Source organism: Mirounga leonina, unplaced genomic scaffold (assembly GCF_011800145.1).
Source record: "Mirounga leonina isolate KUSES-001 unplaced genomic scaffold, KU_Mleo_1.0 Mir_125, whole genome shotgun sequence".
NCBI classification, from domain to species: domain Eukaryota; kingdom Metazoa; phylum Chordata; class Mammalia; order Carnivora; family Phocidae; genus Mirounga; species Mirounga leonina.
Window position 1 is genome coordinate 29,239,887 of NW_023270305.1, and position 24,986 is coordinate 29,264,872.

Here is a 24,986-nt window from a genome sequence, read left to right on the forward strand (position 1 = left end):
TCTAGGTTTGTCCCGATTCGGTCACATTCCAATATAAGGTTCTAGATTGATAAGTGGAGGCAAGGTAAGGCGGGTTCCATTCTGCGTCAACAGCCTGTTCGGAGGCTAAGTAATTAACAAGTTTTAAGTTTGATCGCTGATGCATTTCTTGAGGAAGCTGGGAGAAACTTAACCAGCCTTTGCCAAAAAGAAAAAGAAATGGAGGGGGGATATTTTGAATAAACACATCCCTAGCATTTTTTCTTAGTTAAAAGTTTTCTATTTCCATTCAGCATGTGGTTTTTGTCTCTTGACGGTGAACATGGCTGAATAGCTTTTACCTAATTACAGTCAAAGATATCTTTTAAGAATACCTGGAAAGTTCAATTTATAGTTAAGGAATTTACTTAAAATGTTTTCCTTTGAGGTTTTCCTTTGAAAGCTCAGTTGCTCAAAAAATTCTTAAACAGTGAACCCTCTTGTTACATATTAAATTGCATAGCAATTTATAATTTGGGGCCACACAGCAATTTGAAGCAAACATCAAAAGCCAAAACCAATCAAAGAACTGAAACAGTTCCATTCTCCACCCCCACCAAACCCTAAAAAATTCTTCAGCATTTCTGCCAGATCCCGTTTTTTATAATCTGCTGCAAACCCATTCTATTTTGCTACTACTGAGGACTGACCATAAATAGTCTTGGAGGTAGTGAATGTGGTGAAAATTAGGAGAAAAGCAACCGAAACGATTGTTTTGGTGCTTATAAGATATTTAAAAATGGTGTGTTTCTCTAAATTTTTTAAAAAAACATTATCAAAAACTTTTTGTAGCGATTAGCTTTAGTCAGATAATCATAAAAGTTCGCTAAAACCCACCCAGCAGGAAAAATGAAAAATTTCTCCACTTTTTCTTCGACGTTTTGCCTTTTTTTTTTTTTTAAGAAAAAGAGAGAGAGAGCTGGGGGGTGGGGCAGAGGGAGGGGAGAGAAAGAATTTTTTTTTAAGATTTTATTTATTTATTTGAGAGAAAGAGTGAGAGAGGCAGAGGGAGAAGCATACTCCCCACTGAGCGAAGAGCCTGATAGGGGCTTGATCCTGGGACTCCAGGGATCATGGCCTGACCTGAAGGCAGATACTTAACTGACTGAGCCACCCAGGTGCCCCAAGAGAGAGAATCTTAAATAGGCTCCATGCCCACCCCAATGCGGGGCCCCATCTCATGACCCTGAGATCATGACCTGAGCCAAAATCAAGAGTCCGACCCTTAATCGAATGAGCCACCCAGGCACTTACCTTTTGCCTTTTATCTTGAATTCGCCAGTGAGATGTCTGACAGTGTTACATCTTACCTTGTGAAAGCTTAAAGGATGGGATTCTCACTGGCAGAATTAGAACAGAAGTAAGAATGTTATGGGTAGAGACTAAAAATGGAAATTAGACCCTTTGTCCAGTTTTAAGATTTTAGAGAGAGAGGGAGAGAGAAAGAGGGTCAACGTGAGGGATGTGTTTGTATACAATGGAGAGGAATGGATAAACCTAATTAAAATTTACATCTCACTTTAACCCAGAACCCCAAACACACACACACAGATGCATACACACAAACACCATCCCACAAAGAAACACACACACACACAGAACTGAAACTGCTGAACCAGTGTCATCAGACTTTCCAATCTGTCCTTTTCTGCTCAGTCTCTGGATGGGGGAGCCAGTGAGCAGTGAAACCAGGCAAAGGGCGGCTCTCTAGAGGGCCAGGGAGAGGATAGAGGAGGAGAAATATAAAAGTGAAGGACTTAGTCCATCATGAAACAGTATGTGTAGCCGAACTCAATCCTTAGAACAAATTGGACTTTTTTTTTTTTTTTTAGATTTTATTTATTTGACAGAGAGAGACACAGCGAGAGAGGGAACACAAGCAGAGGGAGTGGGAGAGGGAGAAGTAGGCTTCCCACCCAGCAGAGAGCGCGATGCGGGGCTCCTTCCTAGGACCCTGGGATCATGACCTGAGCTGAAGGCAGACACTTAACAACTGAGCCACCCAGGCGCCCCCAAATTGGGCTTTTAAAACCCTTCAATGTTAGTGTTTCCCTCCCAAGCTTATGGAATGCCAGAACGCATGTTACAATATATTGTAAATATTTTCCCCGAGAGAACTTGAAGTTGTTCTGTTGTTTACAAGCTTTATGACAATGGCCTCAAATGCTTTTTGGAAGTAAGCAGGGCACATTTTAAAAATAAATAGTTTTTAAAAAGTCATTCCGATCCCCTTTTTGAAAGTGACAACTGGAACACAGATATGTTCAAAATTAAAAATAATTTTTCAGTTTTATTTTTAGAAATAATTTTCAGATAATCTGAGGAGCAGGGCCAGTGAGTTACCAGTCAGAGCTGGTTATGAACAGGTGGACTCTTTAGATGTCCATGAACTGGGAACATGTTACTGGATAGAAAAGCTGAGCCAGGGTATCGGATCCCCCCTACCTATAAATGAACACATAGGTGTAACCGCGGCTTCCTACATATTAGCCAGGATGAAATTGTAAAGAATTGGATGGTGTTGTCTCCTTGTTTAAAATTCTCCAGCGGCTTCCCACTCCCCCCAGGGTTTGCAAGGGTGTGAAGAGCCTCCCACCCCCTTTGCCCCATTTCCACTTGTTTCATGTTCACACTGCTCCAGCCACAAGTGTCTGTCTAGCTCATCTGCAGTGGATATTCCCTCTGGCTGGAATCTTTTCCCCAAGATCTCTGCATGCTGGCTCCTTCTTGGGTTTCAGCTCAGATGCCCTGGAAGAGGGCTTCCCTCCCACACCAACCAGAGTTACTCTCTCTCTCTCTCTCTCTCTCTCCCTCTCTCTCCATTGAATTTAATTTCCTCAGAACACTTTTCACTACCTGATGGTGTGTGGTTTGTTTTTGTTGTTGCATTTGTTTTGGTTTTGTTGGTTTTGAATGTAAGCATCCAGATAATCTCTTTCCTTTTTACCAGCTAAAACTAGGTTTTCCAAGTGAAGCCTTCTGGCTGCAGTGCTTCACCCATGTCAGATGCTCAGTATCTGGATGGTATCAGAGGGCCAGGCCTCTGTGGGTCTCACCGTGTGCTCCTCCCCCTTCTCTGCTCCTGTTGGCTCACCCAGACACAGAATTGCTGCAAAACAGTCTTATTTTTGCCGTGATGCCAAAGTGATTTCATTACTAGGAAACTTAGGGCACTGAAAGAAGATAGATTTGGGGACTATATTAACCCAATAGAGCAATATTGACATTTTATATTTTCTTAACTATTCCAACTAGAGGGAAAAAAAGGTCAAAAGCTGATTTTTCATGTTAACACAGAGATAGCAACTCCTTGCCAGAGGCAGGTTGCCTGATACCCTGTTAGTTGTGACCCTGAGTGCCTTGACTTTGGCCCATTGTCACTAGTTTAATCTTACCCAAAGCACATGGCTCTGGGTTGGTATGCATCTCAGTAGGAGGTTAATGATTATAAAAGATGGAAAAAAGCAGGTTCACCACAGGAGTTTCTTGGGACTGGGCTGAAAATGTTAACAGGGGGGCTGGGTAGGCAGCAAGCTGGGCTTCATGTCCCACCTGACTGGTGTCTGGGGAGCCCTGGGGGCCATGGGTAACTCAGGACATCAGTTTCCTCTCTGGTACCATGAGTCTCTTCACTAGTCAGAACAGGCAGGAGGATGAAATGAGCTAAGGACAAGTGGTAAATGCTCCAAAAATATCAGCCATCACTGCTGTTGGTTCTCCTCCATTCTTCTGGACTCACACTTTGGGCTAGTGTTTTTCCTAGACAAAGGGTGTTGGGGGGAAAGGTTCTTTTCTCGCTGAAATGTATCCTAAGTTGCAGCCTGAAATACGAGAACAGAGCTGTGAGCCACCCTCCACCAGTCAGAGCCCGTCAGTGAAGGGGTCCTAGAGCCCTAGAGCGATCAGGTCCTTGTCGCCGCTCTTTAGGGCTTTGTTCCTAGGAGTTCTGCTTGCAAAACCCACGCTGGTCACTTGTGGCTTGTCCCAGGAGGCAGGGCCTGCCTTGCTGCCATTCCTCCCACCCCGCCTCACCCGTTACCTCCACTTGTTGAGTTCAGGCTTAGCATAGTACAGGAATAGCTTCCTGTCATGTGCCTCTCAGGAAGGTATAAAAATGAAGTCCAAGTCCTCCTCAACTTTTCCCACAGAACAGTACTCCAGAGTGGGTGTGGTTTGTTTTTGTTGTTGCAGTTGTTTTTGGTTGTGTGGGTTTTGAATGTAAGTATCCAGATAATCCCTTTCTTTTTTATCAGCTAAAACTAGGTTTCCCAAGTGAAGCCTTCTGGCTGCAGTGGATACAAAATGAGGCTTTGTTTCTTGGATTAACTGTGTACGTGTCTGAGTGTGTGTGTGTGCGGGTAGTCCATGGGCGCGCGGGCAGAGAGCTCCAGATGCACTCCTGGCTTCCAGACACTTCCTGTTTGGTGGCAGGGCTGAGCCAGCCCCCAGGTACCCTGAGGGAAGCCCAGACTCCTCTGCCTCCTACACTCGGGGCATGTGCTAACCCCTGACTTGGGAAGTAACTTATTCTGTCTCTTCACCCGTGTTCTAGTCCTTCTGCCTCCAGCTGAGGCTGAAAATGCAGCCCGGCAAGGGTTGAGAATTCCATTAGGATCTGTGGGCATGACCTGCAGGGGAAGCCCTAGGCTGCCACGTCCAGGTGACCTCCTCAGTTCCTGGTGTTTTAAAGTGATAAATGGGACTCCTGGGTGGCTCAGTTGGTTAAGCATCTGCCTTCGGCTCAGGTCATGATCCCAGTGTCCTAGGATTGAGCCCTGGGTTGGGCTTCCTGCTCAGCAGGGAGCCTGCTTCTCCCTCTGCCCCTGCCCCTCCCCCTGCACATGTGCGCGCTCTCTCTCTCTCTGTCAAATAAATAAAATCTGAAAGTGGTAAATGAAGAAAGGGTGATTATGTCTTATACATGTCATAGAGAAACCTACAGGGTTCTTTCACTTAATGGTAAAATGGATTTTCCATGAGTCTTGGGGGTAGTTGGGGAGGAACAGAGGGGGAGAGAGAAAGAAAGAGAGGGGACGGATGTTGACTTTATGTTTAGACCAAGATCTTTTAGAAGTTTTACACCAAAAACTAAGAATGTTTGAGAGACTTTTGCTTGGAGAAAACCCATTTCATTTCATTTCAATTTATAGACTTTCGTGAGAGCAAATTCTATGCTCCTGTGTCTCCTTGTACCCAGTCATTAATGTGTCTTCTGGGTATTTTTCAATCGTTTCCTTCAAAGGTTCTGTCTGGCGCCTGGAGTGTGGGCCAAGGTCCCAGCCAGATCTGATCAACACAGTGTTAGAGCCCTGCCCTAGTTCACCCGGGAAGGGGGCTCACCCTCAGGACATAGGTCTCAGGTTGGCATTTGACAATCAGGCAAATGCTCCCGGACAGATCTCTTTTTGTATAATCTGCTTTTTTGGAGGGCTGGGGGAGCTCCAGTTACCTCAGTATTCAGGGACAGTAAACATCGTACGTAGAATCTGCCTTCGCTGTGGTCTTGCCTCTCATTAGACACACAAAGGAAAGCCTTGTTTATCTTGGAGAAGCGATTGTTTTGCTATTTTAAGCTTTAGGGCTTGCTCCAGCGCCGAATAGTAGACTGGCCTCATTATGGTTTTTGAAAATGATCTTTTCTTTACAAGTCAGAACAAGCTGTCTTAGTGGAGAATATTAGAACATGGACTCAAACTTGCTGAAAGTTGTTTTCTGTCCCTGAGCTACTTAGTGAATGCACAGTGAGGTGATAAATATTCATGGACTCCCAAGTGCTGCCTCTTTGCGGGGCTGGTTTTCCACTTGCTGCAGTACTTAATGGTAATGCCTCCACACAGGAAGTGAAACCAGCCCTTAAGCCTTTTTACAATTCTGCCTCATGATTTGAAGATTTGTCGATGAAAAAACAATGTTCTTTGAAGGTTTTGGAGCAAAGGAAAAAGGAAGCTCATTAGATTTAGCATTCCATCTAAAGCATTCGTTGAAAAATATAACCACTTTGGGAATACAGAGATAGAAGTTCTCATCCCAGTTTTGATATTAACTTGCAGGGACCCTTGGAGTGTTTCTGAAACTCCAAATCCCCACTGATCGAATGGAAGGGCAGATAGGTAATTCTGGGGCCCCATCTGGGCAGAAAACAGATTCTGTCTGAAGGGGAGAGCGGGGTGGGACGCTTTCTTAGTGTGGTTCCAGATTGAGGGTGAACCTCCCAGCTCTGTGCCTGACTCTGGCTGTGAGGGTCCTCAGGCATCAGCCTAGAAACGGGGCCAGAGGCAATACAGAATCTTTTGTAAAAATGAGTCATACCAGTGGGTTCTGTGCTGTGGGCATCTGCCATTCCCTGACACCTGAGCTCTCTGTGCCCCCGTGAAGTAGCCCTTCCAGCTACACAAACGTGTATTTCAGAGAATACTGGACGTGCCCAAACAAATTATGGCTTCTTACTGTCCAGTCTGCAGGGAGCATGGACTTTTGGGTTCTGGAAGACATGGGGATGATTATATAGTCTTTCTAGAAGGGCTGGGCAGAGTAGAACATGTCTCCCCAGGGTGCACAGCAGAATCCCCAGGGTCCAGGGGGGAATTATATCATTTTTAAAACTCTGTTCATTTAGTATCATGATGTAATTTTATATTTGGAAATTAAATAAGTATTTTATAATGTGAATTGTAGGATATAAAGCTCATAAGCATTTTGGCTAGGAGGACAAGGAGAAAATCAGCTAGGAAGCTTCTTCAAACTATAGAAGCCCACACCCCACCTCGGGCCTATGGACTCAGTCTTTAGGGTGCAACCTTAACCAGCAGGAGTCCAGGCCATTCTGAGCACATCTCCTGATACACCCCACCAATGCGACGTGTCTGATTTTTGAGGAGGACTGGGGAGCCTCACACCTTCCCCCACTGAAGCCCCCCATTGCTCCCCACTCCAGTCTCCTCCCCTTGCCTCACCTCCCCCAGAGAAAACCACTCCCCCACACTAGGTGTTTTAATTCCCACGCATCTCTTTACGCGTTGACAACACATAATTGTATTGGTGACGCTTTACAGTGTTGTTTGACACCATGTCAGGTAGGGTTTACTTTTGGTTGCATGTAACAGAAAACCTCACTTCAGTGGCTCAACCAAAAGGAGGGTATTTCTCTCCTATAGCAAGCAGTCTGAGGGTAGCCAGGCCGGGGTTGGGACAGAGGCTCCATGATGTGGTCAGAGACCTGGCTTTTCCCGGCTCTTTATTCCGTCATTTTTATTATATGGTTTTAAAGCTCATTGTCTCTAAATGGATACTGCATCTCTGGGCATTTCATTTGCATTCCAAGAAGAAGGAATGAGGAAGGACAAAATACAACCAGTTTCATGCTCCTGAGTCTACCCTTTTTAGGCCATAAGAAGGTGATAGCCTTATGTGAAGCCCCGAACTGTTGACTTCTGCTTGGGTTTCCCTGGCCGTTCCAAGCTTCAAGGAAGAGTGACAAATCAAGTGTGGTTGCTCCCTGAATGAGATCGAGTCCCATTTGTAAGGAAAAGGGGGACCTAGCATTGAGCAGGACACTAGCAGCTGGTGCTATGCACACATGGTAACATTTTATATAAATAGTGTGCTTTCTTTCAGCTTGCTTTCTCACTGTGTTGTTTGCTAGACTCATCTGGGTTGAACAGTGTTGCCCTAGTTTATTTATCTTCATAGGCAAATATGTGGATACACTGTAGTTTATTTATCCGGTCTCCTTTTATTGGGCATTTAGAGTTTTCTACGTTTTTCTGTTACAAGCAGTGTTGCTGATGTGGAAATGTTGGGGTTCAGAGCAGACAGTCAAGAAAGAATTCTTGAGACGTTTTCGGTGAAAAAGGTGGTTTTAGTAAAGCACAGGGACAGGACCCGTGGGCGGGAAAAGCTGTACTGAGGTCCTGAGGAGTGACTGATTATATACTTTCAAGTTGGGAGGGGGTTAGGGACAGCACAAGCTTCCCAGGTATTTTGGAAACAAGGTTTCCAGGACCCTGAGGGGGCTAGCTATTGTTAGGAAAAGGTCTTTTATTGCTGTTAGTGAAAACCTCAGTCTTGATACCCTTCAGATGTGTATCAGTGGGTATTAGGCTTGCGAGATGACTGCCAACACATATCTTGGGGTAGAGACAAAGGAAGTTTCCAAAGGAATTTCCATTTGTTTAAAGTAGACTCACAGGATCCCGGGGGTCCAGAGATGTTAAGCCAAGATTGCCTTTTGCCCTTAGTCAAGTGTCAGCATCAAGAGGCTGAGCTACCAGAGGAAGGTCCCTCCACCTGTTTTAAGGACTTATCAATGGACTGGAAGTAGTAAGGAAATTTAGTTTTTTTCTTTTGCCTTTGTTTCCCACATAATTGCCGTGAGCATTCTTGTTTTTAATTTTTTCCTTAAAAAGGTTTAATTTGCTATAATAAAATGCACAGATTTTGTGTCAAGTTTGAAGAGTTTTTGACAAATATGTGTCAAAACCATTATCCGAGTTAAGATAGCCATGAACTTGCATGCATGTCTCACTGTGGACATGTGTGAGTCTTTAGGGGTGGAAATGCTGAGTTGTAGGATGTATCAATTTCAGCCTCATCATATACTGCCAAATTGTTATTAGAATAGAGGAAAACCTTTCTTCTGCCCATTTTATAGGTAGGTTATTGCTGTGGAAGATCTCGACTGAGGCATTTCTTCAATACCTCAAGAATACTCTAGATAGATCTGGTAATGCTGTTCAGGGCTGGTTGTAGCCAGGTTGCAAAGCAGGCTGAGACCATCTTAGCAGCCCCCACTGGCCCTCCAGGCTCACCACCCAGCACCCCATCCCCGCCGTTGCCTGGCACCAGGCACACTGGAGCCCTGTTCTGTCCAGTCCTCAGAACCAAACACAAGTAGGGGCTTAGGAGCTGGAGCCTGAATGTGGCTGGTGAGGCGAGGGTGGGTGGGACCAGGAGAAGTCCCTTCACTCCTTTCTACCGGTGATGATCTGCACCAGTTGCTTAGCACCTGTGAGCCTCAGGCTCCTCACTACAAACTGGGGGCAAGGATACTCCCTGCCCAGGATCAGAGAGGATCGTGTAGGTGGAAAAGTTGGCAGAGTGTGAGCGTCCAGAGATAACACAGGTTCTGCAGCTTTTGCCTCTTACCCAATAGAAGCTATTAAACATAGTTAGATTTTTAAAATTAAATTTTTGGGATAATTTTAGATTCTTATGCTGTTTCTTTTTTTTTCTTTTTTTTTTTTTTTTAAGATTTTATTTATTTGACAGAGAGAGACACAGTGAGAGAGGGAACACAAGCAGGGGGAGTGGGAGAGGGAGAAGCAGGCTCCCCGCTGAGCAGGGAGTCCGATGCAGGGCTCGATCCCAGGACCCTGGGATCATGACCTGAGCCGAAGGCAGACGCTTAACGACTGAGCCACCCAGGCGCCCCTCTTATGCTGTTTCTAATAAGAAATAAAATGGAGAGGGGCGTCTGGGTGGCTCAGTCAGTTAAGCAGCTGCCTTCAGCTCAGGTCATGATCCCAAGGTCCTGGGATCGAGCCCCACGTCAGGCTCCCTGCTCAGCAGGGAATCTGCTTCTCCCTCTCCCTCTTTCTCTGCCTCTCTCCCCAGCTTGTGCTTTCTCTCTCTCTCTCAGATAAATCAATAAAATCTTAAAAAATATATATTTAAAATTAAAAAAAAAAAGAAATAATATGGAGAAGCCCCCATGTACCCTTTACCTAGTTTCCTCTGAGGGTAACATCTTAGGAAACTGTAGTACAATGTCACAAGCCAGATACTGACATGGATACACTCCACCACTGCAGGATCCCTCATGGTGCCCTTTTAGAGCCTACCATATCCCACTGCCCTCTCACCTCCTTAACCCCTGGCAATTGCTAATCTGTTTTCCATTTCTGTAACTTTGTCATTTCAAAAATGCCATATGAATGGAATCATACTGTATTAGTTTTCCATTTGCTGCTGTGACAAATTACCACCAACTTAGTTGCTCAAAATAACAAAATATCATATCTTACGGTTCAGTAAGTCAGAAGTCTGACCTGGGTCTCGCTGGGGCTAACATCAGGGTAACAGCAGGGCATCCTTCCTTTCTGGAGTCTGTAGGGAGTCTGTGTCCTTGCCTCTTCTAACTTCTAGAGGCTGCCCCTAGTCCTTGGCTCCTGGCTCCTTCCTCCATTCTCAAAGCCGGCAAACATGGGTTGTAGCCTTCTGGCATTGCAACACTGACAGCCAACTCTTCTGCCTTCCTTTCTACTTTTATGGGCCATTGAAACTGCACATTCTCGATAGCATCAGCATCTGGTGATGTCACTGTTTTTAATTTTAGCCATCCTGACAGGTATGAAGTGATATCACATTGTAGTCTTAATTTGAATTTCCCTAATGGTTTACAGTGTTGAACACATTTTCATGAGCATATTTGTCATCCATATATACTCGTTAATGAAATCTTTCTTCATGTCTTTGCCCTTTTCTAATTGGTTTGTTTGTTTCTTATTGAGTTTTGAGGGTTCTTTAATAATCTAGATACTAGTGCTTTGTCAGGTAGGTGGTTTGCAAATCATTTCTCCAAATCTGTAGGTTTTCTTTTCTTTTTCCTCTTAATGGGGTCTTTTGCAGAGCAGACATTTTAGTTTTGATAAAATTCTATCAAATTTTCTTTTTATGTATCATACTTTCCGTGGCAAGTGTTAAGACTCTAACTCTAGATCCTGAAATTTTTCTCCTGTTTTTTTTTTTTTTAAGATTTTATTTACTTATTTGAGAGAGAGAGAGAGACAGATAGTGACAGAGATAGCAAGAGAGAGCACAAGTGGGGAGGAGAGGGAGAGGCAGGCTCCTGCTAAGCAGGGAGCCTGAAGTGGGGCTCCATCCCAGGACCCTGGGATCATGACCTGAGCCGAAGGCAGATGCTTAACTGACTGAGCCACCCAGGAGCCCCTCTGTTGTTTTTTTTTCTAAAAGTTTTTTAGTTTTACGTTTTACATTTATATCTGTAACCCATTTTTTGTTAATTTTTGAATAAAGTGTAAGAAATAGGTCAAGTTTAATTTTTTTTGCCTCTGGATATCCACTTGCTCCAGCATCATTTGTTTAAAAAGCTATATTTGCTCCATTGAATTGCTTCCGACCTTTGCCAAAAAGTTGTTGGGTATATTTGTGTTGGTCTATTTCTGGTTCTGTTCCATTGATCTATGTGTCTATACCTCTGCCAATACTATCCAGCTTGATTATTGCAGCTATGTAATAAGTTTTGAAATTGAGGAGACTGATTCCTCCAATTTTATTCTTCTTTTTCCCAAAATTGTTTTAGCTATTTTAGATCCTTTGCTTTTCCACACAAATTTTAGAAATATATTGTTTTTATCTACAAAAAAAAAAAAAAAAAAACACCTTCCTGATATTTTAAGAATTGTGTTAAATCTTTATGTGCTTTTTTTTCTGACATCAAATATATAGTTTCAACCACAGATTCTCCAGTTCTCTGACCTCGACTGGGTATCCTACAATTCAATTCAATTCTGACACTAACTACCTAGAGTTAGCCTAGGCTTCACAGGCTAGGGGCTCAATCTCATAGGACTGCCCCCCACTTCAGACACCAGCTCAAATGAAGTGTCCAATTTATGAACCCAGTATGTCTCTCTGTTTATTTAGATCTTTTTTCATTTCTCCTATCAGTGCTTTGTAGTTTTCAGGATATGAGTTCTGAATGTGCTTTCTTAGACTTATACCTAAGTATTTCATCATTTGGGAGTGATTGTAAATGGTACTGTATTTTTAATTTTGATGTCTATGTGTTCATTACTTAGCATATAGAAGTAAAATAACTTTTGTATATTTACCTTGTATCCTGTGACATTGATGAAATCGGTTATTAGTTCTAAGGACATTTTTTATGGATTCTGTGTGATTTGCTATGTAGATAATCATATCTGCAAATAGTGGTTATTTTATTTCTTCCTTTCTGATGCTTTTTATTTCTTTTTCTTGCTTTATTGCATTGGCTAGAACTTTCAGCACTATGTTGACTAAGAATGGGGAATGCAGGGGCACCTGGGTGGTTCAGTTGGTTAAGCATCTGACTCTTGATCTCAGTATAGGTCTTGATCTCAGGGTCGTGAGTTCAGGCCCTCGTTGGGCTCCATGGTGGGCGTGGAGTCTACTTAAAAACAAAGAATGGGGAAAGCAGACATTTTGCTTTGTTTCTAATCTAAGAGGAAAAGAATGAAGTAAAGGAAGTAAAATTGATAGCTGTTAGTTTTTGGTAGATGCTCTTTATCAAGTTGAGCAAGTTCTCCTCTCTTCCTATTTTCTTAAAAATTGTGAATGGGTATTGAATGGTTGTTGGACTTTGTTAAATGATTAATATGATTATGTGATTTTTCTTCTTTAACCTGTTAATATGGTGGATGACATTGATTGATTTTCATATATTGAACCAACTTTCTGTCCGTGGAATAAATTTCACTTGATCTTGGTATATAATTCTCTTTATATATTGTTGAATTCTATTTGCTGATATTTTGTTAAGGAGTTTTTGCATCTATATTCATGAAGGATATTGGTCTGTACTTTTTTTCTGTACTGTTTGTCTAGTTTTGGTATCAGGACACCAGCTTCACAAAATATATTGGCTTTTGTCCTCTCCTCTTCTAGTTTCTGGAAGATATTATGTAGAATTTGTGCTAATTCTTCTTTAAGCATTTGGTATAATTATTTAGTGAAACCATTTCAGCTTGGAAATTTGTTTTTTGAGGAGTTTTTTAGATAATGAATTTAATGTCCTTTATAGTTATAGGGATATTCAAATTATCTGTTTCATATTGGGTGAGTTGTAGTAGTTTGTGTCTTTTGTGGAATTAGTCCTCTATGTTGTCGGATTTGTGTGTAGAGTTCTTTGTAGTATTTAATTATTATCCTTTTGATGTCTGTACAGTGAATAGTAATATGCCTTGTTTCATTCCTGATATTAGTAATTTGTGTCTTCTTTTTTTCTTTGTAGTCTTGCTAGAGATTTGTCAATTTCATTGGTATTTTCAAACAACCAGTTCTTTGTTTCATTGATTTTTTCTGTTGCTTTTCTTTTTTCAATTTCATTTCATATAAACATATTATTTTTGTTGTGCTCTTCTTTGTCTGTGTTCTGAGCTTAGATTACTGAATAAATTTTCCCTTAGCACTGTGTTGTGTCCCACAAATTTTGATACGTTTTTATCTTTGTTTTCATTCAGTTCAATATATATATATTTTTATTTCCCTTGAGACATCCTCTTTAATCCATAGATTATATAGAAGTTTAGTTTACAAGTATTTGAAGAATTTCCTATTACCTTTCTGTTATTTCTAATTATTTCCACTGTGGTCAGAGAACACAAACTGTATGATTTTAATTCTTTTAAATTTCTTGAGATTTGCTTTATAGCCCAGGATATGGTTTATCTTGGTTTATATCCCATCATCATTTGGAAAGAATGTGGATTCTGCTGTTTTTGGATGGAATGTTCTATAAATGTAGACTAGATTCTTTCCATTGGCAATGTCATCTAGTTCTTCTGTATCCTTGCTTATTTTCTGCCTCGTTCTTCGATCAGTTCTTGAGAGAGAGAGATGGTGAAGTCTCCAACTACAATTGTTGATTTGTTTTTTCTTCTTTCAGTTATATCATCTTTGCTTCACATATTTTGCAGCTCTTTGCTTTGTTTGGTACACACTGATTTAAGACTGCTGTGTCTTTTTGGTAGATTGAGTCTTTATAACTATATAATTTGGCTTCCTGTCTCTGGTAGTTTTCTTTGCTTTGAAATCTACTTTATCTGATAACAATGTAGCTATCCTGCTTTCTTTTGATTAATGGTTGCATGATATATCTTTTTCTGCCTTCTGTGTTCAACTTACCTATATTGTTATATTTGCCATGAATTTCTTATAAACAGCAGATAGCTGGGTAATGTTTTTTAATCTACTGTGCCAATCTTGGGCTTTTAATATACTTAGATCATTTACATTTAATGTAATTATTGATATATTAGGTGTTGCTGTTTCATCAGTTCAAGGTAATTATAAAATCCCTACCTCCTTTTAAGTTCCTTTTTTTCCACACTCAAAACATAATTATCTTAAATATTTCTTCTTCATATATAGAACTATATCAGACAGTGTTACAATTTTTCTTCAACCTTCAGGCATAATTTAAAAAAACTCAAGAAGAAGAAAGTCTATTGTGTTGACCAATATTCTTGTTTTCTGTGTTTTTTTCCTCCCTTCCAATGATTCAAGTTTCCTTCTTTTATTGTTTTCTTTCTGTTTAGAGAATTTCCTCTAACTGTTTTTTAAGAGTAGGTCTGCTGATGACAAATTCTTAGTTTTCCTTCATCTGGAATATTTTGGTTTCCCCTTCATTTCTGAAAAATTCTGAGTTGACAGTTCTTTCCTTTCAGCACTTATGAAACGTGCCACTTCCTTCTGTCCTCCATGGTTCCCGCAAACTGCCATTTGAATTGTTTTTCCCCTATATGTCAGGCATCATCTCTCTCTCTCTCTCTCAGTACTTTCAAAAAGTTTTCTTTGTCTTTACTATTCAGAAGTTTGACCATGATGTGTCTTGGTGTGGATATTTTTTGGGTTTATCCTATGTTAGGTTCACTCAGATGTTTGATTTTGTAGGTTTATATTTTTTGTCAGGTTTAGGAAGCTTTCAGCATTATTTCTTCAAGTGCTTTTTCATTCTTGCTGTCTTCTTTCTTCTCTCCTTCCAGGACTCTGATAATACAAATGTTAGATCTTTAGTAATAGTCCTATAGGTTCCAGAGTCTCTGTTCATTTTTTCTTCAGTCTCTTTTCTCTCTCTTGTTCAGATTAGATAATTTTCTGTGGTTCTGTCTTCCAGTTCACTGATTCTTTCATCTGCCCCTCCCTTCTGTTATTAAGCCCACCCATTGAGTTTTTTATTTTGGTTATTGTATTTTTCAGTTCAAAAAGTTGCATTCTTAAATATGTATGTTTGATTTCTTTACTGTGACTTTATATTTCTTTGTTGAGGCTTTCTATTTTTTAATGTTTCATGTTCATATTTGCTTATTGAAGTATTTTTATGATTCCTTTTTTAAAACCTTTTTCAGATCATTCTCTGTCACCTTGCTGTTGGTATTTCATTCAGTTTGAGATTGAATTTTTTATTGAAACCTAGACATTTGAGGTATTATATTATGAGACTCTAGCTCTTATTTTTATCTTTTGTTATACTGAATTTCCTCTCAGCTGCTCTGGCTGTCGAAGAGGTATGCTGCCTCTTCACTGCCTGCTGGGGGTAGAATTCTAGGCTTTCCCTTCAACCTCCATTGGCATCTGAGTGTGAGTTACTGCTGGTCTGAGGTGGGGTGGGAGTCCTGGCTGCCCATTAGGTTTCTACTGACACCTCCTGTCTGGGAGGGGATGGAGTGCCTTCGTATTTCCTGACTATGCCCCGCCTTACCTCCACTGACACTAGGGGAAGAGGAGGGATGGCCTCACTGGCAGCAGTGAAAGCCCTGATTCCCTACTAGGCCTTCTCTGCTGCCACCTCAGTGGGGATGGGAAAGGATACCTCATTAATGCCAGGTGGGAGTGGAAGTCCAGGCTACCCACATGGTCTTTACTAACACAAGCCAGTGAGGATGAAAGTCTCAGCTTTCTACGTGGCCCTCTCTGATACCACCCAGTGGAATAGTTGTGGCACCTCTTTTCAACCGGATAACGGTGGAGGTCTAGGCTCCCTACTTGACCTTTGCTGGCATGGATAGGGATGGGACCATAGGTTTTTCTGGGTGGTTTGCCTGGAGGAGAACAATTTTTTTTAAAGCTTTTATTTATTTATTTGTGAGAGAGAGAGAGCAAAAGCAGGGGGAATGGGAGGCAGTGGGAGAGGGAGAAGCAGGCTCCCCGCTGAGCAGGGAGCCAATGTAGGACTTGATCCCAGGAACCTGGGATCATGACCTGAGCTGAAGGCAGATGCTTAACCGACTGAGCCACCAAGGTGCCCAGGAGAACAGTTTATTGTGTAAAAATCTTCTGTATTGATGGGCTGTTCCTTTCCTTGCCTTTTGTCTCCAGAATATAGGCTTTTGTTGGGGTTTTGTTTTGTTTTTGTGTTTTTGTTTGTTTGTTTTGTGGTGGTGGTGTTCTTTGCCTGGTAACATTTCCACATTGAGACATATGGAGCCAAAGGAAAACCCAGAGAATTCATCATCATGGTGGTCTTGCATCCTGAAGTCCCCATTTCATCTGCCTTCTCTCCACTTTTCAGAGTAGTTGTTGTTGCTATTTGTTTAATGTTTGTTTCTGTTGTTTTTATGTGTACTTAGTGGGAGGAGTAGGGAAAAGTATATCTGTTTTTGGACAGAATTCTCTGCCTTCCGTCACTTAGAAAAGACTTTGACAAACTATCTTGTTAGATGTTCCAGAAAGTCACATTTTAAAAGGGAAAAATTTTTTCTTTAAAAGAATGGCTTTTTATTTTTTTTTAAGATTTTATTTAGGGGCTCCCTGGGTGGCTCAGTTGGTTAAGCAGCTGCCTTCAGCTCGGGTCATGATCCCAGGGTCCTGGGATCGAGTCCCACATGGGGCTCCCTGCTCAGCGAGGAGTCTGCTTCTCCCTCTGCCCCTCCCCCCTCTCATGCTCTCTCTCTCAAATAAATAAATAAAAATCTTTTTAAAAAATAAAGATTTTATTTATATGAGAGAGAGAGAGTGGGCACACGTGTGTGTGAGCAGGAGGAGCAGAGGGAGCGGGAGAGAGAGAATCCCACTCAGACTCCACACTTCCACAGAGCCCAAAGCCCATGGCCCCAAGATCATGACCCTAGCTGAAATCAAGAGTTTGACACTCAACTGACTGAGCCACCCAGGTGCCTGAAAATCACTTTTTATTAATAGCCCTTCAGGTATTGGTGGGCTGGAGCGTATGTGTTGGGAGTGGCATGATGGAGGAATTAAATTTGGAGACTGAGGGTCTCTCGTAGATCTCCTGAAAGCCACATCTGGCCCTTAGGGAGAACCAACCGCAGATAACTGGGGGCAAACTGCTTCACCACTCTGGCCAGAAAGTGTTCCTTCAGTCTTTCTGTGATACTTGGTATGCTGCCAAAGGGGAAAGAGAAGGAAAACCCGTAGTTAAGTAAACATATATTCGTATTTCACTGCAAGAAATTGAATGGTCTAAGTCAGCATAACTGGTCCCATATGTTCAGCATTGATTGTCCAGGCATGACTAGTTGCACCTTCGAAATGACAGATCATTTGTTTCATGTTATGAAAATTTTAACTGGGGGCATGCTGGTGGCTCAGTCAGTTAAGCATCTGCCTTCAGCTCAGGTCATGATCTCAGGGTCCTGGGATCCGAGTCCTGCATCGGGCTCCCTGCTCAGTGGGGAGTCTGCTTCTCCCTCTCCCTCTGCTCTCTCCCTGCTCGTGCTCTCTCTCTCTCAGATAAATAAATAAAATCTTTAAAAAAAAAAGAAAAAGAAAATCCTTTAACTGCCATTTATTGCATGTCTGTGCATGGCAGGCACTGCACAGAGTTTTATGTGCAGTATTCTGCTATTATTCTGAAAGAAGGAGGTGTTCTGTGTCTTACTTTACAGATGAGGAGACTGAATCTCACTTGAACAAGTGACTTGCACAAGGTCATCTGGCCTCTGAGTGGTTGAGCTGGGTGGGGCTAAACATTGCTTCTTTGACTCCAAGAGTTCTTTTAAGTTGGTACCATGCTCCCCAACCACAGGCATTCAAACCTGAGCCTTCTGGGTGGGGATTCTCAGGCGGAACCCTCAAGAGCCCCCTTCCCCAAAGTGATTTGGGCTACTGGATCCATCCCCTAGAGCAGGGTCTCTGACCCTGGCTACACATTAGAATCACTAGAAGAGACTTTTTTTTAAGTCTCAATACCCAAACTGCACCCCTGACCAATAAACTCAAGCTCTGGAGATTCCAATGTTCTGTTAGTTTGGAAGGCATGCTGGAGAGTTAGAAGATGATGATGAAGAGTCACAGTCCAACTCTGGAACTCTTTTCTGGTTGAATTGATGTTCCTCTACAGAAAGGACTTGAGGGGTGCAGTCTGCTTGGGAAGCTTCATTTGCAAAGCACTTCTAAGAAGAAAAAGTTAAACGTCCAAGTCACAAGTGGGGTACAGGCTGAAGGGGATCACGAGGAGCTGCTTAAAGCCCTTGAGGCCCTTGGAACTTCACTGCGGAAGTGTGTGCACAAGGGGGAAAGGCACAGGGAGGCTCTGCTTTTTTTCTTAAGCCAGAAGGAATACCAGGGAAGTGGGGAAGTGATCCCAGTTATCATCATTGTTGCTCAGAGGTCTGAGCCCCTTTACACCCTCCAAGCGAGGGCTCAGAGAGATTGAATAGCTTGCTTGATGTGCTGGGGTCCCTGTTTGCCCCCTCCAGACCTGCTCTGCACCCCAGGAGGCCCGCCTGTGGGAGGGCAACAGTGAACTCATTCCCTGGCACTCTGGCTCCAGCTGGTTTGGGCTAAATGATACTAAGTTATATATATTTGACTGAGTAGATCCCTGTGTATGGGCATATTCGCTGCTTATCTGAAATTCAAGTGTAACTGGAACATCTTGTTTTTTTATCTGACAATGCTATGCCCGTTGGGGCGCATGTGGAAAATCTGATCTGCCCACACCATGCTTTATACCCGACTTTGCTTTCTTCCCTCTAGGCAGGCATGCCAGTGGGTTTTTGCTGGCACTCCGTCTTTCCTGCGATCACACCACAGCTGTGACCCCTCCATACACAAGCAGCCAGACCACGTACTCCCCTTGATTTCCAGTAAAGCCCCTGCCAGAGCCCATTCTGTCCCAGTCAGCTACCCAGCTTCGGCTCGCCGGGCTTTGCTACACTTGGTACAAATGGGACTGTTCAGGAGTCAGTTTTATCCTGTGAATGGTCTTTTTTTCTGTGTAACTTTTCCCAAGTGGTGGAGTGCATTCACTCCAGCCAAGTTAATGTTTACCATTTACAGTTTGGGGACAATTGAGTCAAGTGATTTCAGGGTAAAAAATACTCATTAAAGTATTCTTGCTACTCTTTATCAATTGAGAGACCTTCATGTTTACATAAAGTGAAACAAAACTAAGTAGAAAGTTTGTTTGTTCTAGGTTCAGCCTCAGCCAGCCACAGGGATGGGGAAGGAGCCCTTAAACTAGATGACAGAAAAGGTGCCCAGGGCCATGATTCAGATATCAGCCAGAATGATGGGGGTGGGGGGAAGGGAGACAGTCCAGGTATGGCCCTTTCTCTTGGAGGGGGACACAGGGCACTGCAGGAGAGGGGATGGGGTGCAGGCCCCAAAAGCCTTTTTGTAAACTGCAAACCCACAGCCGAAGGAGACCTTTTTCCAATTGCCAGGGACCACTTAATAGCAAAGGCAGAGCAGACATCCAGGACAGAAAGGAGGCCTTAGCTCCTGGGCAAAGGGCATCCTCCCCTCTGTCTGTCACTGCTCCCCTGGACCATGTATGCTTTGCAGGTGGGAAGCAAAGAACCTGCAGGAGTTCAAGGCTAAGCCCTCACTCTTGCATCCTCCTCTGGACCTCCTGATTCTGAGGCTGAGCTTCAAAGAGCTCGCTTGAGCCTCTGTTTTGTAGTTTGAGGAAGAGTAGAAAGAGCAGGGCAGTGGGTCCCACAGGCTGGCACTCCAGTCCTGTCCTTATTCCAACACTCAGGCCAAGGCGCTTCTGCTCTCCCTTTCCGGGCACCCAAGATTGTAAAGCAGATTGATGGCACCTGACACCCAAGGCAGGGTTGAATTAAATAGAGCTCGCCAACCCACACTCTTCCTCCTGCAGGCCTGCCCCCCTGCCCAGTCGTCCTCCATGGTTTGGAGGGCCTCCACAGCCTGGATGCTGCCCAGTGCTGCCATTCCACCCACTATCCCTGGACTTGCAATTTAAGCAGCTTCTGCTTCCTTTATCCACCTTGGGCTGTAGTCCCAAGGCTTGCAGAAGAGGAAAGGATCTCATGTTATGGAAGCATTATGGAGGCCAGCCAGCCCTGCAAAGGTACCTTAGAGCCCAGAGCTTTCTAGCCATCGTAAGCCAAAAGTTTCCTTTCTCCTCTCACTCACGGGTGGCAATTCTGTTGTTCCAGTGTTGCTAATCCCTATGCACTGACCTCTCTGATTAGTCCTAGTGCTCATTCCTACAAGGCCCAGGCCTGGCCTCAGAAATCCTACTTCAGGGGCGCCTGGGTGGCTCAGTCGTTAAGCATCTGCCTTCGGCTCAGGTCATGATCCCAGGGTCCTGGGATCGAGTCCCACATCGGGCTCCCTGCTCCGCGGGAAACCTGCTTCTCCCTCTCCTACTCCCCCTGCTTGTGTTCCTGCTCTCACTATGTCTCTCTCTGTCAAATAAATAAATAAAATCTTTAAAAAATAATTTAAAAATTAAAAAAAAAAGAAATCCTACTTCAGGTGGCCAACAGGCCCTGGGTTCAGATGCAAGCCAATGACAACAACGTCAGCCAACATCGGTAGAATGTGCTGGCAGACCCTATATATCCGATCATGTCCTACCACTGAGGCACTCTTATCCTTGCAGGGGATCAGAGAGGCTAAAGAGCTTTTCTGAGGTCATGTCTCAGGCAGCAAGGGACTTTCCTGGGCAACCACTGAACAGTACTAACCACCAACCAGCCCACCAGCCATCACGCACACTCAGTAAGCACTCAGCCACCATCTATGGATTTAAAGGTGGGACGGGCTAGTCAATCACACAGAAAGTAAACTGTTTACTAGCATCCCCCAACTGACCAGTTTTGAGTCTAACAGACTAAGGTCCCTAAATGTTTGGCCCACTACAGCTAGGTGTGGCTGGTGGAGGAAGTGCCGCATCAGAGGCATGCCAGCATCCCACCTCCGTCCCACTCCCAGCCACAGGAGTGTCCCTGCCTGGACCACCTCTCTTCCCTGCTCACCCTTCAGAATTCTGTCCACATCACACCCATTTATTCCATGGGTGTTCACTGTGCATTAAATCCATGCCATGCATCCTGCTGGGTTCAGAGGATGTCACCTCCAGCTTTCGAGGAAGCTATAAATGTGTTCAGAAAAACAAGGCGAACCTGCATGAAACAATGGACAGTGTACCTAACCAATTTTATTTGTTGGATGAATAAATATTTACTAATCAGGTCCCATAAGCCTGTCCCTGCGTTCGGCCCTGGGAGACACAATCCCAGTCTGTACGAAGCTGGTGTTGGAATCTGGTCAAGAGCTGAGTGGTGATTAGGAATGGGCAGGGGTGCTCCATCATGCAGCTGCAGGGCTGGATGGGAGTGGTCCCTTGGAGCTGGCAGATGCAGCTGCTGGAACAGCTGGACAGCTACTCTCCCACCTGGGTGGGAGGCCATTTATCCAAGGCTGCTCTTAGCAGTTACTTAGGTGAGGTTAAACTTCCCACTTCAGTGGCTTATCCAGTCCACAGAAGGAAACAACCTTGCAAGGAGAGGAGGGGAGGGTGAAGTTTCTTGTGCTTTCCAACCAAATTACAGCCAGAGGCAGCCCACTTTTTCGTGTGTGCTGCGTAGAGGGTACCAAATTCTCATTCAGTCTCTGTGGGCTTTAATACGGCTCTCACACTGACTAAACATTGTATCAGCGTGTATCCATCTAACAGGCCAGCATGTTGCCTTTTGCCATCATAAATATGAGTTAGCAGGAGCATGTTAGTGAGAACTAGAAGGTTTGTTGTACAAGCAAGCCTTGCTGGCCTGGTCTCCTCCTGCCATAACTCCCCCCCCCCCCCATAATTTTAAAGCAGTCCACTTCTGTAAGGAAAAACAGGGGGAGGAGCATTATACATGGAAGTAGTCAAAACAGTGAAAAGTTAGCAATTTAACACGTAATCTCTGATTGGTCATTGCCCTGGCCGTTGGGTCCAAAACCTGGGATTGGTATTTTGCCTTTTTTCACATTATCCATAATCACGCAGGGCCCCCTATCTGCACTGTTGAGTTCTAAAGCACCATTCACACAGACTGCTATATGAATGGCAGCCCCCTCCAACCCCCACCACAGTTGTGCAGTGGGAACCTCACCAACCTCACTGTCCATGAGGAGTTGGTCAGCCCTTGCTATCAACCCCTATAAATCAGCCATTCTCAGGTATTGGGCTGTGGCAGGTTTTTACTGATTCACAATAATATAAGAAAATAGTAAGAAATAGGGGCTCCTGGGTGGCTCTGTTGGTTGAGTGGCCGACTCTTGATTTTGGCTCAGGTTGTGTTCTCGGGGTCCTGGGATAGAGCCCTGCGTTGGGCTCCCTGCTCGGTGCAGAGTCTGCTTGTCCCTCTTCCTCTGCTCCTCCCCTGCTCACACTCTCCTCTCTCTCTCTCAAGTAAATGGATGGGTAAAATTAAAATGAAAGAAAGAAAGAAAGAAAGGAAGGAAGGAAGGAAGGAAGGAAGGAAGGAAGGAAGGAAGGAAGGAAGGAAAGAAGAAAGGAAGAACGGAAAGAAAAAGAAAGGAAGAAAAGGAAAGAAGGAAGGAAGAAGAAAGGAAAGAGAAAAGAGAAAGAAAGAAGAAAAGAAAGAAAGAAAGAAAGAAAAGAAAAGAAAGAAATGAATGAATGCGGGCACCTGGATGGCTCAGTCGGTTAAGCAGCTGTCTTCAGCTCAATTCATGATCCCAGGGTCCTGGGATTGAGCCCCGCATTGGGCTCCCTGCTCAGTGGGAGTCTGCTTCTCCCTTTCCCTCTGTGCTCTAACTCAAGTAAATAAATAAAATCTTTTTTTAAAAAAAGATTTTATTTATTTGTCAGAGAGAGAGACAGAGCACAAGCAGGGGGAGCGGCAGGCAGAGGGAGAAGCAGGCTTCCCGCTGAGCAAGGAGCCCAATGTGGGACTCGATCCCAGGACCCTGGGATCATGACCTGAGCTGAAGGCAGCCGTTTAACTGACTGAGCCACCCAGGCGTCCCAAATAAATAAAATCTTAAAAAGAAAGAATAATAGCTAATAGTTACTGAGTGTTGATTATGAGCCCGACATAGTAATAGGTCCTTCATTGCTAACAGCAACTTTATGGGGCACCGTTATTGCCATCCCCACTTCCCCTGTGAGGAAACTGAACCAGAAGCAGCCTCCTGGACTGTATTCTTCTAGCAACAACCAGAATCATGACCACTCCGGAAAACTCTCCTGTGTCCTGAGATTACATCCTTCCTAAATACTTGGTGTCGGACCGACCTTTCTGTCGTGGGACGATGGCGATAGTGAGGTCGGCTCCTGGCCTCTCCCCCATTCTTCCTGCTTCCTGGCCACTCTGCTTGTTAGGTCTTTGCTATCTTCCTGGCGGGTTTCCCACCTCCTGGCCTCCTCCTTCCTGCTCGACTTGCTCCCGCTCAGCCGGATGTCAGGGCCAGGGTCAGGTAAGGCTCTGATCTTCCCCCTCCCCTGCTCAGAAACCTTCCAAGAATTGCTGCTGCCTCAGCCAGGATTCGGGGTTCTCCAAGGTCAACCTGTATCCACTCACTCTGTCACTTTGGTCCAAGCACAGGAATGCCACCCTACGGCTACATTCATGTTCCCAAACTATTAGGGTCTCCTCTTTCTCTTCAGTTTCGCACTGTCCCTGCCCCTTGAAACCCTGTCCACCTCTCCTTCCTCCTCTAATTCATGGCTTTACTTACTCATTCAACACACCTCCTTGGAGCATCGTCTATGAGCTGGCTATAGTGTGGGTGCTAGGCCTCTTGGGGTTCTCAGTCCAGCAGGAGAGAAAGAACTGAATGAGGAATCACAGAAGGTGCTACAAAGGGGAGGGCCCCAGCACCTAATGTGGGAGGGCTAAGTGGTCGGGGGTGGGGAGGGACCAGGGAAGGCCTCCCTGACATTGTCAGGACCTCCCCCTCGCCCCAGTTAGCTTTGTCCCATTTCCCCCTGGGACCCTCTGCTGCCCCTCCTCTGGGGCAAGTGCCTTTCTGTACCCCATTAAATTATCACAGCAAATCTTAGACCCAGTAGGGCTATGTAAATATTGGTTGGGAATTGAATCATTGTGCCCACTCCTGGCAATTCAACTCATGGAGCTTAGCTATCTTTTCAGCCATCATAGTGATTACAGGGTGGGTTTTCTGCTCCTAACATCATCCGAGTGGGTAGCCTTGTCTTTAGTTTGTTCCGTGAGCTGCTTAGCTCATAGAAAACTGAAGACTATACCCAACTGTAATCAGAGGTTATTCTGCAGGGTTGGGATTACAAAACAGGTTTCCATTTTATATTTTCTGTGCTTCTATAAATATTTGAATTTTTCCACTACCAACGTGGGTTACCTTTATAATTTGGCATTTTAAATGTCTTTAAGTAAGTTAAACAAACCAAAGAATTATTTGCTTCTCCCACTCTACTTGTTTGCTTTATATTTCAAGAAAAACAAAGTTATCTGGACATACGCCTGACTTCCCATTCCCATGAATGTCAATGAATAAGGACCGTAGACAAATTTGCTGACCTAAGAGGCTAAGGTGAATTGTAAGTGCTTCAAAGCCTCAAGAAAAAGAGCATTCTTGTGAAGGGTCTGCAGCCATAAAATAAACAGCCAGAGCATTTATAACTGCAGAAAGTGTCCCCAAATTCAGAGGAAGATGATGGAACTGGATGGGACCCAGGCAGAGCTTTGCCGTTCCCTGCTAAGAGCCCAGGCCCACATTTGTGCATAAGATTTGCATGGCATGGGGGTGACAGGGAGAGGCAGGGGCCCCTCTCTGCAGAGTCACCCTGACCACCACTCCCTGGAATAAATGAATGCTCCCATCACAGCACACTCATCTGTCTGGATGGCTGGGCTCAAGGCCAGCCTGCGGCTGACCCACATAGCCTCCCCCAAAGCATGCAGAGGGCCCCTGCTCTCCCACAGCCCCTGAGACCTCAGGCTAATGGCAAGCAGCCAACCTTCCCTGGTTTCTTATAG

The 24,986-nt window shown here is 44.1% G+C and overlaps 1 protein-coding gene across 2 annotated transcripts in view; it reads left to right on the forward strand.

Moving 5' to 3' along the window:
- MERTK (MER proto-oncogene, tyrosine kinase) overlaps positions 1-24,986 on the forward strand; it is a 106,556-nt gene that overhangs the window by 878 nt on the left and 80,692 nt on the right. The window contains exon 1 of one of the 2 annotated variants that reach the window (XM_035001052.1): positions 23,409-23,445. The exons of the other annotated variant lie outside the window; for it this stretch is intronic. Coding sequence (XP_034856943.1) covers positions 23,427-23,445 — 19 coding nt within the window. The 5' untranslated portion in view covers positions 23,409-23,426. Of the gene's footprint in view, positions 1-23,408; positions 23,446-24,986 lie in introns of those variants that run through there. 2 annotated transcript variants of the gene reach the window in all.